Raw genomic sequence first — 15920 nt, 5'->3', positions numbered from 1 at the left:
ATATATATATATATATATATATATATGTATGTATGTATGTATGTATGTATATATATATATACTGACTACTAAAGAGTTTTAATCTCATTTGCGAAATATTATTTTTGTGGAAGATTGGGAAAAAACAACATAGGTATGTGAGAGAATTTTCACAGAATCTTATTTTATTAAATTCATTGCATTTGGCTAGCATAATATTGTGAATATCTTATATGAAATTTTAAGACTTTTTAACATTATATTCATCAGCATCGGTATTTACAATCAAAGATGGCCCAGTCCAAAATCTACAAGGAGTTGAAAAGTTCATATTTTTTATGCATTCTTTACATTATTTATTTACACCAGAATATAAAAGACAAAAACAGTTCCTATTTTCCTGTATAGAGCAGCTCATGTCTTCAAAGCACCTAGTTTTCCTTTCTTTCCACACAGTCCACCTCTTATACAAGCTTGGAAAAACATTCCACCATTTTTCTGTCTAATACTTCCTGTCTAATTGCTCCAAGTCCACAAAAGATCCTTTGTATCTTTAGGCATTACCTATTTAATAATTTAACCTCAGCCAAAGACAAGGATAGTTGCTAAATAGTTCAGTAACCTTTGCCATGCAGAAATAAATAGCTATGGTTCTCTGCCTCCTCCTGACACAAAAAACACCTAGAGCTCAGCTGTGTTTCCTTTTAACAGTGTAAACAGGCAACTTTGAATGGAGCCTCGACTTTCCAAAGAAATTTCCAAGGCCAGTCAGGGTGAATGGAATCAGTACCTGACAGAGAGTGATAGGCAGAACTGATTGTAAACCTTATTTCGCTGCTTCCTTTCCAAACCACGGAGTCCTCAAAATTTCGTGGACCATGAAAGACCTCTTGTGTCTTCAGAATTTCAGCCATCCTTTCAATCTCCTAGTCATACAACAATCTTCTAAAAGAGATATTCCATTCCTGTTGACTCCATGCATCCTCAATTGTAGCTTCAGGTGTAGAGGCCAAACAGAACAATCTGGATATAATTCTTTTAAAGGACCATGTCCTAACCAATTATCATTCCACAAGAATGTCTTCCTTCCATTGCCAATCCTGAATTCAATTTTTTATCACAAAGTTCTCCCAAAATTTCCTGATGTCTTTCTTAATACTAACCCCAAAAGAAGAATTCACTGGTTTAGTGCACCACCATATTTTTGATTTATTGCCTTCCTCCAGAAAGCATTATTTTCAGTATTATCTATTATGTCTCCATCCTTCCCTACGTAATAACGCACACCAATTTTAATCTGAGAAAAGTTGCCAATGTTCTAGAATTCCTACATCTCTTTTTCCCTGGGTTGATTGCTTCCATTTCGGCGACACTATCCAGACAGCTAGTAACTACCCTGGTCTATCTGTAGTATTTTGTTTTCAAAATAAGCGAACTATAACTCTATAAGTTACCTTATAACCCCGAGTTTGAGGGAGCATGATGAAAGTCAAGAAAGAAAACTTAATTTCTTAGTAGTTACATTAGCCAGAGAATAATTAGAAGTGCAGAATATTCATAATATATGTCTCATAATTAAGAAACATAAATATTACAAAATTTGTCGCTGAAAACTCTTATATTTTTTTTTTTGAGCAAGGTAAAGTTATATTCCTCAGCAATGTGGGTATACTGTCAACCATCAAAAAAATTACAGTGCAAGTAACCATCAAAACTCTTATATTAGGAGCTCTTTGATGAGTTTTTAACCAGTTAATCTGAACAAGATTTTTCTGCTATACCACACCGTCAGTAATTAATTCTTTTCTAAAAATTGCATAAGTTAACTTATCAAAAATGTAAAAATTGTATTAGTACACCTGTTTTTACAACTTCAATTAGTTCTCTAGATCGAAAAATTCCTGTTATTTTGCCAATATTGTTAATATCACCTCATTAAAACTTCTTAAAGCTGGCTTTTGAACAAACATGAAATCATAAAACCAAATTATTAGAAGTATCTCATTATATTTTAAATTCTTCCCTGATCTGATGTTTGTCATTGCTTTGATTTATCAACAAGAATGAGTATTATTTTCATAATACCAAATCTCTAATTCTTTATTCTTCTGCTATTATGTGCACCATTGCTACACAATTCAAAAGCACTTCAGCATTGTCAACACAAATTAAAAATATATAAACAGGCAACAACAATTGATGATACACGTACACACTGAATGTGGGACACTTTGCCGAAGAGCTACTGCTTAGTCCTTGTCTTTCCCTTTTGAAACTTAAACACCCAATGAGAAAAACTAAGAGGAGGAGATGTTTTGATAACATAATGATTGTGGAATGCAGGATGCACCTATTTATTATTGTAGGATGCAATCTTCAGTAGTCATTATGTGTGGGTTCTATGTAACGAGAGGAACATGAGAGCATTTGAAGAAGTAGATAGTGATTTTGTTAAATTGCAAAGTAGTCCTCTGTTCATGTTTCTTTTTGGTGTACCCTTGAAGTTCCTATGTGTGTAGATGACTGGATTGCTTTCTTAGAGAACCATACATATTTTGGTCTAGGTTGTCTATGTTTCGGTATACTGCTTGTACTTGTATACGAGGTTGTCCGCCATCATTAATAAAAAAATTTACCTTATCAAAATAAGGATAACCTACATCTTATATTTAGTTGAAAGAGGAACTAACCAGATACTACATCAACGGTTCGCTTTAACGCACCCTACTGTACATTATCTACTTTGTAAAAACAGAGACTCGAAGTAGTTACATTACTGATGCATCCCTATGTATCCTGAGAGGAAGAACCCGGATGCTTCTATAATCTATACCACTCTTCTAGCTATTTAAAATAGTTCATTTGATCATTCAGACACATGACGAGTTAATAGATGTCTTATGTAATTGAATTGTGCAGAAACAATTTTCAGAATTGCTGATGAGGGCTGCCAGTGATTATGGAGCTTTGACGGCCTCCGTAACAGATTTTCAGTGGAGTCAGAATTTTAAAGAGCCACCAACAGTATGGGGGGTATGCACTTCTTCCTTTTTCAATCCTGCTGATTAACTTTTTCTTCATATATTGTCAAAATAAACTAATTTGTCTTGATGGTTTGAGTTTGAAGCATTATTTGTAAAATTGTATATAATATGTTTTAAAACTATCATTTATTTTTGTATGTTGGGTTCCTGAATCAGTAAAGAATAAATGGCATCATCATTTTTTTAGCATATATCTGTTCTGGTGACAGTCGGGTCCTTGGCAGCTCATGTTTTATTCCCTATTTTTCTACTGCAAGAAAATATTGAGATTCATTTTGTGGAAGGTGTGTCACTCTAGTTCTAACTTCTAGATACACTTCGATGGAAAGAATATTGTAGAACTCAATAAGGAAAAAATAAAATAGTATGTGTAGTTTAGTTAGTAGGAGCTATAGCTGTCAAATAGGGACGTAGATGTTGATGCAGCTAGATGTTGGAATGTTTGAATCTCTATAGAAGCAACACATTTGTATGTGCGCTCAGGTAAGAGTAAAACTGATTCAAGAAGTTGCATCTGCAAAAGGATTAAAGGAAATAGGAATCTATGAAATCATTAGTGCAGTTTTGCATTCTTGTTTTACTACATGTCTGGTGGAGTTGGAACCCTCAAAGTCAATGTTGCTTGGACTGTCCAAAACTGTTGCCACACCCGTGTCAGATCCTCCAAAAATGCACTATGTTTGGAGTATCCGACACACACCGGTCGATATTTTTGAGGAGTTCGAGCAACATAACTCGAAGTACACAATGGGATACAAAATTATTCCCTTCTCAAAACCCCGAATTAGTCATGAATTCACATCTATGGACGGGAAAACAAGGTTAAATATTTTAGACATATACCAAATTGCATTTGATATTCAAGTTTGATGTTTAATTAATGTAGGAAATGCTTCGTCCAATTCCTGTTGCTTTGGCTTCCAGCACCCGATTCTTTGAAGCCATGTCTGCTATGAGAGAGTCAATTGCAACACTGCATGCTTTGAGAGTTGGTCATTCTTCTTCCTTGTCTACAACACCAAGCAACGATCCTTCTCAAACAACACTTGGAGATACTGATTGCGTTACTCCTCCCCCATGGAGAACAGAATCAAGCTTTGATGATTTAGCAGTTGGAAACCTGAGAAGGCAAGAAAGTGAACCTCAAGAAGGTAGTGAAATTGAAAAAGGTGATAGTATGAGCCACAGGAGATTGTCATGGCCTCCTTCAGTTAAAAACATCTGACTGTTTATCCCCATTTCCATGAATTCGTCGTTTTGGTTCTCTTTGTATTCCTTTAGTTGCTTGTATTATCGGTGTCTAATGGGTGTGTTTTTCTTTTCATTACTCGATTGAAGGAGGTCCCTATAGCGAATTTCCCAGGACATCTGTTGGTTTTCATCATGTAAATGTATCCCTTAACTGCAGCAATTGCTGGCACTGTCCAAAATGAAAAGATGTTCTTTTCACAGATATATTCTCTCCAATTACACATCTTCGGTTCAATGAAAAGTATGATATATAAACTTTCTTTCTAATTGATGATGGTGACAAAGATAAAAGTGAAAATAAGCACACACTGAACCTGATGGTATATATGAAAAATCTAAAATACTGTCGGTGTATAAAAGTTAAAACTCTATTTTATTACTGTACAAAGGTCTTTACCAGAGAAGGGATCAATAAAGGCAAGTATAGTATGCCCAAAAATTGTACATGAATCAGTCAACTCTTTGTTCTTTCTTTCTCTCTTTGGCAATGGAGATGACATTTTTCCCTTGGTAAGATCAAGATCAATGGCCATGGATGCTTAACTTTCTATCGCGAGATCATATCACATCACCCCAATGCATGAGTTGAGGGGGGAAGCATGGTGTTCGCGAGTTCTTCATTTAACTTAACTGGGAGTGGTGGCATCTGCTTCAGCGTGCAGGACGACTCATTCAACCTGTAAATAAAGAACAAAGCTATAATATAAAAAATGTCAAGGGACAGACATACTCAAGATAGTACTTTCGAACATACTTGTGTAGAATCTTGAAGATATTATCTCGAGCTTGACACAAAAGTCGAGTATTCTCGTGTATCTGCAAGAACGAACGCCTATTAATTAGAATTTCATAATGAAACATGATCAAACGCCCACTTAAACAAGAAGCAACTTGCAGACTATTTAGAAGCAAGAAACTGAAAGTATATCAGATAAGTTGCATACTTACTTGATGTGCAACAAGATTTGCAGAAATTTGTTCAAAGATTCGGGCGTTTTGATGAATAAGCTGTGTAGTCATACTAACTGTGGCTGCAAAGAACAAAATTCTGTTTTTCTTCAGAATAAAACAGATGATAAAAATGCACATTGTAGCTAAAAGAAGAGAAATCTTAATGTAGTGGCTATTATTGAGAAGTAAAACTGACCATGATACGAGGCGAAACCTTCACTCTTATTTGAAACCACTCCTTGAGCGTATGGAGCATAACTAGGCTGCTGCATTACCACGGGGGGCGATACTGCAGTAGGGTCAATCAATTTTTCCTGACAAAAGAATTGAACACTTCCTTGAGCCTCTAGATATATACATCAAAGTAAGCAACACAAAAAGGACCTAAAGCAGCAGTGACTGTTGTGAACCAAGATAATGATATAATGGTATATGGGCTAGACGTGGTAAATAAGACTGATTCAGTTGATATTATTGGGCTGAGTAAAACGTTGGAGTTGGAATTGAGTTTGTTTCAGTGACGAATTCAGAATTCCTACTGCCTCATCACTTACAACTTTCTAAAAACATGCTAGACAAAGAAACCAAGCTGAGACATGATCATCTTAATATCTAGAGTTTACTGTTATGTCAGAATCAAGGTCATGAAAGTTTTGAGGTTGCACATGATACAGGTATTATTTTAAAGTTTGTTCGTGAACTAGGGAAGATGAAAGTTGTTCACGAACTAAGAAGATAAACGAATATTTATAAGAAGAATATCTATAAATACCTATGTATGAGAAGCCAAAATGCAAGTCAAGTAGGTAGAAGTCCACTTGTCTTGGAAGAGAATGATGTGATTATGTAAGCAAGTCGAGTGAAGTGAAGAAGAAACACTTTCTCTGCTTGACTTCAAGCATGTATTCGAGTGATAATAGTGTTTTGAGCTGTTGTATTGTATATCAACAAGTATTAAGAAAACAAGACTGAACAGAAAGAAGAAATCACACATCTCTGTTACTCTCATTAAAGCAAGAGTAGCATCGTAAGGAAATTGATCGTTCAGAAAGACACTTTGTAGCCTTGAAACGTCTTGTATGTTACACATCGTACTAGTCATGAATCATGATGTATTTGACAGTCAAGAATATGCATATGTATCTCAACTTTGATTAAAGAGAGATTTGTTCTTTTCTTACAAATGATTTCCTTGAGTCGAGGGCCTATAGAAAACAACCTCTATACCTCCACAAGGTAGGGCTAAGGTCTGCGTACACAGTACCCTCGATCCCCAGAACCCACCTGTGAGATTACAATCCCACTTGGTATGTTGTAGTTATAGAAAAAAAGTGCTTACCTTTCTATCTTTATTTTTCTTCAATAGATTTGCATCATCTTTCCTTCTCCTGCTGTTTTCCTTTTTCTATAACACAGTCAATACAACAACAACAACAACAGAATAAGAACAACTTACTCCAAGGAATTTGAGAATTATAGCTACTACCTCCGTCCCAATTTATGCTAATAATACAGAAAAATGCAGCATCTAGCTTAGTAACACATACCGTGGTCCATTTGCATCGTAATGCCACATCACGAACAGTCTTGTTCTTCAGTGCAATTGCTATTTTTGCATAACGGGATATGCTCGTCTCAGAGGCATATCTGCAGGTATTTTGGAGTTATTGCATTGATGCATTTGTTATAAGCGGTATAGAGTTTACAAATAAACTCTAAACCTCAAGTAAAGTGGCTTAGAACAACAAATAAGAGACCAAAAACATCAGCCTGAATCATCCTTTTGTCTTTGCTTCTAAGTTAAAACTAGTAGAAGTTTGATGCGTACAATAGATCCTTGTGGTCAGCCATTCTCGCGACCCCAGGGTGGACCTAGTCTATTAAGAGAATGTGCACGTGCACCAGTTAATCTCGGAAAAAACTCTGTATATATACCTTAGAGAACTACTTATCATATATTTTAAAAGGACCCCTCAAACATATCTGATTAGGGAAGCTAGTCATTGTGCTCCTTTGTCTCTTGATGCTAGTGGTTGGCTCGAGTTTGAACCTCAGTGACAACACTTGATGACAGAGCTATTCAACTTCAATAACTCTATATCGTAAAGAAGGATAGTGTTCTTGATTTTACGCGATGCTCTCATTTTTCTTCCCTCTTGTCTCACATTTCCCATCTCCCTAAAATGATTGTGCTTGACTTCCTAATTCCTTACGGAGAAATCTCAAACAAGTTGGAGTCAGCTATATACGAATCTTCGAAAATTGTACCCTTACAAATTTCACATGCAAACATTTGACTAATTCATCAGTATAGCAATCACAAAGATTAGACAACCACAACAACAAACAAATAATTTGACAAGTCACCATAATTGGCCACAAAGGCAAAAACTATCTCTATCGAATAGCTTTGGTCCAAATCCTATATTTATATTGAAAAAGTAAAAAATTATTAATTAGAACTCAGTAACTTCAAGCTACTAAAATCCCGAATTTCTAACTCCACTAGCCAACCCCGTAAATCGAAACAACAACTTATCATTGAATATCTACAAATCATTTTACTCCAAACCCTATATTTGTATCAAAAAAAAATTCATCAAATACGTACAAATTATTAATTTAGAATTCAATATATAAATTTCAATTCCTGACTCCACATCTAAATAGAAAACAACATGTAATATCAAATTCAAAACATCAAATTGACTACAAAAATTAAAAAAAGATTCACTTACTTTACCAAGCCTTCCTCCAAAGTAGCTTGTTCTTCTGGAGTCCAATCCATTGAAACTTGATTTTGTTGAAAATTTGTAGGNGCCACAAAGGCAAAAACTATCTCTATCGAATAGCTTTGGTCCAAATCCTATATTTATATTGAAAAAGTAAAAAATTATTAATTAGAACTCAGTAACTTCAAGCTACTAAAATCCCGAATTTCTAACTCCACTAGCCAACCCCGTAAATCGAAACAACAACTTATCATTGAATATCTACAAATCATTTTACTCCAAACCCTATATTTGTATCAAAAAAAAATTCATCAAATACGTACAAATTATTAATTTAGAATTCAATATATAAATTTCAATTCCTGACTCCACATCTAAATAGAAAACAACATGTAATATCAAATTCAAAACATCAAATTGACTACAAAAATTAAAAAAAGATTCACTTACTTTACCAAGCCTTCCTCCAAAGTAGCTTGTTCTTCTGGAGTCCAATCCATTGAAACTTGATTTTGTTGAAAATTTGTAGGTGAAGATGAATTATCTCTTCCACCTATTGAATTATTATTATTATTATTATTATTATTATTATTATTCCCACTACATGAATTTGTAACATTCATATGTTGATTATTCCCTTCTTTAATATTCATATTTTCCATTAATCACATACCACAAAAGGAAATTTCCTTTATATATAAAAACAGAGAAACTCTGTTTTATTTTCTTTTTTTTATATATGCAAAAAAATGTATCAACAATAATATTTGGAGACTTAGAAAAAATTCAAAAAAAAAAAAAAAGAAGAGTTGAAGATGGATTTGAAAGATATTATGGTGAGATTATTATTCTTTGACAGATGCATGAGCATAAAAAAATAATGAGAAAATTCAAAGTTATTAGAGAGAGATATAGAGAGAATAAAAAAGGAGGGAATCTATGAAGGATCACACTTAGTTATGACAAAAAGGTTGGTTGATACACAACTGAAAAGCAAAAAATTAAAAAATAATAACATGTTAATGTAAATACAAATTTGTCTTTGTTTTTATCTGAATATAAAATTGTTAGAGAAAATGAAAGGGTTGTTGTGGAAGGTATTTTATATATATATATATACGACAACAATAATATACTCAGTAGTCAATGTAATTTCATAAGTGAAGCATAAAAAGAAAATATAATGTACGTAAATTTTATCTGCACTTTGAGAGATAGAAAAGTTATTTTCGACAAAAAAACATGTCAAAACAAATCGAAAAAGAAAAAGAAAAATGAAAATTTATGATAAAATATCGTAGAAAGCATGATAAAATAATCAGAAAGAAACAAAACTAACTACAATGTTCTAATTGCTCAACTTGTTACCTAAAACACCTTTTGAAACTACTTTACTAGTAAACAAAGTGGATATATATATATATATGATTAATATAAAAACTAAATATAGTTCTAGACATAAACCAACTTATTGGCCAAAATGTGATAATAAATCCTTATATAATATTTGTAAAATTCTATATATGATCGATATAAAAACTAAATATAGTTCTAGACATAAACCAACTTATTGGCCAAATTGTGATAATAAATCCATATATAATATTTGTAAAATTCTACTACACAATTATTCATAATATAAAAATAATGACTTGGACTCACAAGAACATTTTTTTTTCTATTACCAAACATACATTTTCTCAATTATTTTTTAAATAATGAAATGATGAAAAGAATCAAACTTAGAATTTTTGTTGTCAACAGAGATGTACACTCTGGAGTCTGGTACTTCATTAATTATTACTTATATGATTATTACTTCATTAGTTTCACAAAGAATACCATGGTTTAATTTGACACGAAATTTAAAAGTATAAAGAAAATTTTTGAATTTTGTGATCCTAAATTAAAGTTAAAATGTATAAAATTGTCGTTTGATCTTGTGACGTTAAACATGTCACGTGAAAAGTTGAAATTAAAATGTTACCAAAAAAAAGAGATCATTTTTTTTGAAACAGACTAAAAAAGAAAGAAGATTATTTTTTTTGAAACGGAAGGAATACTTTGTTTCAAAACTTGTACCAACAGAGTCAAGTGAGAATAAAGGGTTTATCTGAATCTTCTCGATAAAAATGTATATTATATATATATATGTAAAGTAAATTTGTTATATTTTACGTGTTTATATAGCAAATGTTGAATCGTTTTCTTTAGTGAAAATTTTAATTTTGTCGTTATAATATATTATGTTTTAATTAATTATTTTAAGTTATGTTTGTGTAACATGCGTGGAGGTGGGGGGTTGGGTATTGTCAGTATATTTTTGAGAGAAAAATAAATAAAGAAAGAAAGGGAAGTGGGAGCTGACGCACTGACAGCTTCTCACTCACTTCTGAATTCCCTTTCTAAAAGGCATTTAAAGGCAAAGTTTCTTCTTTTTTTTGCCTTTAACTTTGAGAAAATGAAAGCTTTATTTATTTACACAAAGAGAAGGCAAATTAAAATAAGTGGAGTATCTTGTTCATTAAAATTAGGGCTTAAAAATGTCATTTTCTCCAATTTGGTCCAAATATGTCCCAACAATTAATATTTATTTCAAAAATATTCATGTTGTTACTTAGTAGGTCAAAAATGTCATTTTCCTATATCTACACACACATAATTAGTGTATATTTTTGTACTATTTAGGGCGATGGGCCAAAAATGAAAAAAGTCCATTGAATTAAATATTTATGTGCAATGAATATGGATTTATGAGAAGTTTTATAAAGTGGTTGTTAGATCAACTATATTATACAAAGAACTAACATGTTTGATTAAAAAATGAGAGTAGCGAAATTGAGGATGTTACGATGGATGAGGCGCATATAGAGAGATATGATTAGATATATTCTGACCAAAAAGTATGACATTCCATGAGATAGATATTGGGGACAAGGTAGAAGTGACATTTGTGGTGAGACTGAAATGGCAAGACCTGTGAAGATCGAGGAGATGCACATATGCTCCAATGAGGCTAGTTATGGTGGGTATATATGATGAGAGATCGATGGAGATAAGCCAAATAGATATTGTGAAGATGTATTGATCGGAAAGGACAAGACATATATGTAGCTTATTGAGGGCATGACTTTAGATACGAGAATATAGAGGTCGAGGATTATGATAGAAGGTTAGAGAATGTTGAGTGTTGTTTACTTTAACTTATCAATATTGTTAATATTATAACTCTTCTACTTTTTTATTGTTATGCTATTACTACATATGGTTTCCTTTGCTTCTATTATCATATTAATTGTTATTGCTGAGTCTGAAGTCTCCTACTTACATGTTTTTTCACGTGCCTCTATTATCATATTATGTTCTTTGTTTTTAGCTTGACTATTTCATTATTGTCTTTCCTTTTTATACTTTATGTTGATATACTTTATTTGAGACAATGGTCTATTAAAATAGTTTTTTTATCTTTAAAAGATTTGACAAAACTGTGTACACCAATCTCTAATACCTCATTATAAAATTACATTTGTATATTTTGTTGTATAAGATACATTGAATTAATGGACCTATTTCTTTGGTCTAGTCACTTTGTTAAGCCCAAGTTGTCATCTTATTCTTGAGGCTAAATTGGTGTTATGTTTCAAATGATATGGCACACCAAGTCAAATGTTCCAGTCAATCAAATTTGCTCGTTCATAACTTCAATCTAATTGGTTAGATATTCGAGTCAACTAATCAATTGAAATAAAAATTTATTTTCCTTCTATAACTATAAATAGGAATCATCGTAACTCAAAAAATACATCATATTTAAAATATGAAGTCAGTGTGAACTCATTGGAGATCAAATACTACAAAGTTTTCTAGAAACGGCAAGGATTCAAGTGTTCTAAATATTTAAAGTAAATATCAAAATTCAAGATCAAACTCAAAGGCTAATGACTTTATTTCTACAAGGGAGAATTGGAGGAGTTATGGAGATTATAATATTCATTGTACATATTGAAATGAAATACTACATGACTTGTTACAAGATTTTATAGACTTGATTATTTTCTTGATGCAACGTTAATTGTCTATATATTTTACTACACATAATAAAATAATATTTACTGCTTATCCAGGGGCGACGGATCAATGCCGTTGAAAATCAGGCATTTGTCTTAAACCTCCAAATTTGAGAACTCTCATTTTTTTAAGTAATAATAAAATAATTATAAATTTTTAAAAAAATAATAATTATATAGTGTCATTTTAATTTCCTCTACTCTTTTCTCTCTTCTTCTCTAGGTTTAAAAATATCAACATGATTGTAACAAAAATCAACCCCAAATCAAATACTATTGAGTCAACCTACTCCTAAAGAAGGTCAAAAGTTACCTTGAAAATTATTGGTCAAATCAAAAGAAGCACAGTTGAAATATTGTTAGGACAACAAGTGTCTTCAAATGTGATCTAATAAACTCATGATTTCATTCATCTTCTCCAAAGAAAGTGGGATTTTTTTTTCATGCATCCTAAAAGAGGGGAACAACATTGCTATATGATGGTTGAAAGAGATTTGACTTGATTCAATCTGTCAAAAAGAATGACATTGACTATCCAACAACCATTTCATGCAAAAGGATGATAATTCCACAATTCACCGCTATTTTGTATAAATTAGTTTGATTTGATACATAATTTAAAGAATTTTTTTTTTGGAATTTATGGGGTCAAATAAATGACAGATTTTGTGTGATTAGCGATTATTTCATTAAGAATAAAAATGATATATTAATTTTAAATTCTTAATAAATATAGAAATATATCATTTTTTTAGACGAATTAAAAAGAAAGAGAGTCATATAAATTGGGACACACAAATAATATATAATTGAAGACATAAATTTCCTATCAAGGTCTACTGCCTAATATATATAATTTGATGATATCGGGAATGAAGAAACATTGGGTCAATGAATAGATCAAGGGGGCAGTCGGATAAATAATTTGAACCGTAAATTCAATCAAAATAAATATATTGAGGTGAGTCCAATTAAGATAATAATTTACCTAATGAGTTCAATTTGTATAATTTCCCCTAAAAGGTAAGGATGGAAAATCAACAAGAGAAGATGTTAAATTGCAACTAAGTTGATGATTTTGTTTATTCAATATTTTGACCATAGCTAATAGACATATTTTCATCTCATCAAATTAATTAATGGAAAAGGGGGAAATATATCTCTTTACTCTGTGATTTAAAGAAGATATATTATTTGTTTTAAAAAATAAATATATGTTCTTGTTGTCCAACAAATAATGTATATTTATCATTTTTGTTAATATAACTATATTTACCGAATCAAAAAAAAGATATATCTTAAAATTATTTTTTTACTTTAAGAAATTATTGAAATTTTTAATAGATTACTTGGTTGGCTATTCAAATTTTAACCTTGTTAATGAAGGTTCGATCCCCTACCTAGTAAGTAGTAATCCTCTCCCCCTTCCTTCCCCCACACAATTTTGTTGTTTTCAAATAAATTCCATTAATGTCATGTGGCTTTAAATAATTATCTCACTCTTCTATTTTTTTTTACCCCACCAATTTTTAAAAAAAAATGCAATTCCTCTTCTACTAAAATCATGATATGAGTTTAGATCGAATTAAAAGGCACTGGATTTTTTCTACTTGGAATTGATCTAGGTTGGGTCTAGAGGGATAAAAAAAGTGAATAAGGTCAACAAATTTAAAAAAACGATAGGAATAAATATGCATTATCTATTAGAACGATAAAAATATACATAAATCATTTGTTATACTAAGACGGATGTAGCTCTTCACTAATAAGGAGTATTGGATTCAAATTGCAAACTTAAAAAATATATTTACATCTTTTCTTTTAATTAATTATTAAAAAAAATTAATATAATTTTGTGTAAATACTAAACAAGCAAAAAATTTTATTTTAAAAAAATAATTCAAGTTCATACTTTGAGAACAAACGAGTGCAATGCATGTACAGAAGGAAGAAAAAGAAAGGTAAGATATAAAAGGTAGAACATATTCTAAGTGGAATTTTAAAGGAGACAACTTTTTTATTGCCTTTTTTTCCTTGTAAAAGTCAATTAGATTTGGTCACATTAGTATCTAAAGCTAATCTTGACTTGTTTCCTATTTCTTTGTACTACAATAAAAAAAAAATTTAGTGATATAAATATTTCATAAAGTAAAAATATTTAGCGATAATTGAATTATATTAGTGTCACTATATATTCAGAGTTGTTAAAATATTAGAAACATATATATAAAGTACTAACTATAATTCTCTTACTTATTATAGAATTTTTTTTTATTAAAGTACAATTACCTTAACTTAAATTGTAAAATTATAAGTCAAGACTTATATTACAAACTTTTAGCCTAAAACACAATTCTCTATAAAAAAAAAATATACATCTGATATACATTATCATACAAAACTTTCATATTTCTTTTTTACAAAAATATTTAAAAACTTAATATACAATATAATACATCATATCTAATATTATATAATATAATAAGAGGTATTCATATATATTGTTGAAGAAGAAGGAAACTGACGATTGAAACATGCCAAAAGAACAGGTCCAACGCAATTGAATAACTTATCTACAATAATTATTAATGAAGAAGGAAGCTGAGGATTGGAACATGTCGAAGGAACAAGTCCAACGAAGCTGACTGGCAAGTTACAACACTGTTGAAGAATTAGAGTCGCACTAGGATTAGACTACCTATGTCAATTAAGATTATATTTCTTCTAAGAATTATATTATGATTAAGATTATAGTACGACTAGGATTAGATTACTATTAGAATTATATTATAATTAGGATTTAATTTTTTTATTATTATAGTAGTAATAAGTATTATAATAGGATTCAAGCATAGTTAACTTAGGACTCTACAATTCTCTCTTATATAAGGATTATGTACTTAACATTATTATATATCAATACCATCAATATTGATCACCATATCAATAATATCATTATTGATCAATACTATCATGATTGATCAATACTATCAATACAACAATATTGATCAACATATCAATATATCAATATTGATTAACCTATCAATAGATCAATACATCAATAAATCCTTGATTTCTCTACATGAGATTTCTATATGGATTTCTACATGGTATCAGAGCTTAAAGCTCTTCCGCTATCTGAGTATTGAAAAAAAATTGAAAAAAAAAACAAAAAAAAAAACCACACATTGCAACGACCCCTGCTACCAAAAACCGTGTCAACCTCCTTACTTCACCAAATAATTGTCATTTGCTCCATTAAACTTAAGCCAACAAACTAGCTCATAAAGAGGACAAACATATCCCAATTGATTCATATCACAGAGCATGAACCAAGTAAAAGTAGTTGTTCCACTGAACAAACTGCTAGGGAAGTTTTAGCGGCTAAGAAGGATGCAAAAGATAGTGGCACCATTGATGATTGGAAGGAGAAAGATGTGTTACTAAAGAGTTGGATCTCACGCACCTTGACCGAAGAAAACATGCAACTAATTGTAGGCTGCTCAACTGTCAAGGAGATGTGGAAGTTCTTAAAAAAACATATATTAAAAAAAAAGTAATTAATTTTGCTAAAGGTTTAATAAGGCACCATATCCCACCCTTAATCAATTTGTTAATGCTCTCACATGCTTTGATATAATGGAAGCAGAAGAAAAAGTGTCATAAAAAAATTATAACATTGTTTTATCTGCCCAAAAAGGCAGGGGAAGAGGAAACAACAACATCAACATACCGAAGCATTGACAAAACAAGTTTTTGTTAGGTATTCAAAAAAATTTGTTGTTGGATATTCGAGAAAAAAAAACACAAAAGCAATATATATATTGACAAAACAAGTTTTTTGCTGGGTATTCAAAGTTTTTTTTGCTGGATATTCAAAGCAAGCTAGGAGTAAT

At 31.2% G+C, this 15920-nt stretch overlaps 2 protein-coding genes across 2 annotated transcripts in view; one reads left to right on the top strand and one right to left on the bottom strand.

Moving 5' to 3' along the window:
* The window catches only part of LOC107028991 (AUGMIN subunit 2), a 22258-nt gene extending 17780 nt beyond the window's left edge, over window positions 1-4478 (top strand). The window contains exons 6-7 of the mRNA XM_015230259.2: window positions 2899-3012; window positions 3910-4478. Of these exons, the coding sequence (XP_015085745.1) occupies window positions 2899-3012; window positions 3910-4248 (453 nt within the window). The 3' untranslated portion in view covers window positions 4249-4478. The remainder of the gene's footprint in view (window positions 1-2898; window positions 3013-3909) is intronic.
* Window positions 4479-4626: 148 nt separating this feature from the next.
* Window positions 4627-8887, bottom strand: LOC107028993 (putative protein DDB_G0292252). The gene is made up of 7 exons (XM_015230262.2): window positions 8408-8887; window positions 6773-6872; window positions 6565-6630; window positions 5422-5539; window positions 5223-5305; window positions 5029-5090; window positions 4627-4951 (listed from the first exon to the last, which is right to left on the bottom strand). The coding sequence occupies exons 1-7, from the start codon at window positions 8617-8619 to the stop codon at window positions 4843-4845; spliced, it is 750 nt and encodes a 249-aa protein (XP_015085748.1). The 5' UTR covers window positions 8620-8887; the 3' UTR covers window positions 4627-4842.
* Between the last annotated feature and the right edge of the window lie 7033 nt (window positions 8888-15920).

Source organism: Solanum pennellii, chromosome 8 (genome assembly GCF_001406875.1).
Source record: "Solanum pennellii chromosome 8, SPENNV200".
NCBI lineage: Eukaryota > Viridiplantae > Streptophyta > Magnoliopsida > Solanales > Solanaceae > Solanum > Solanum pennellii.
Note: the sequence above shows the minus strand (reverse complement) of the source record. Positions and strands in the feature narration are given on the sequence as shown.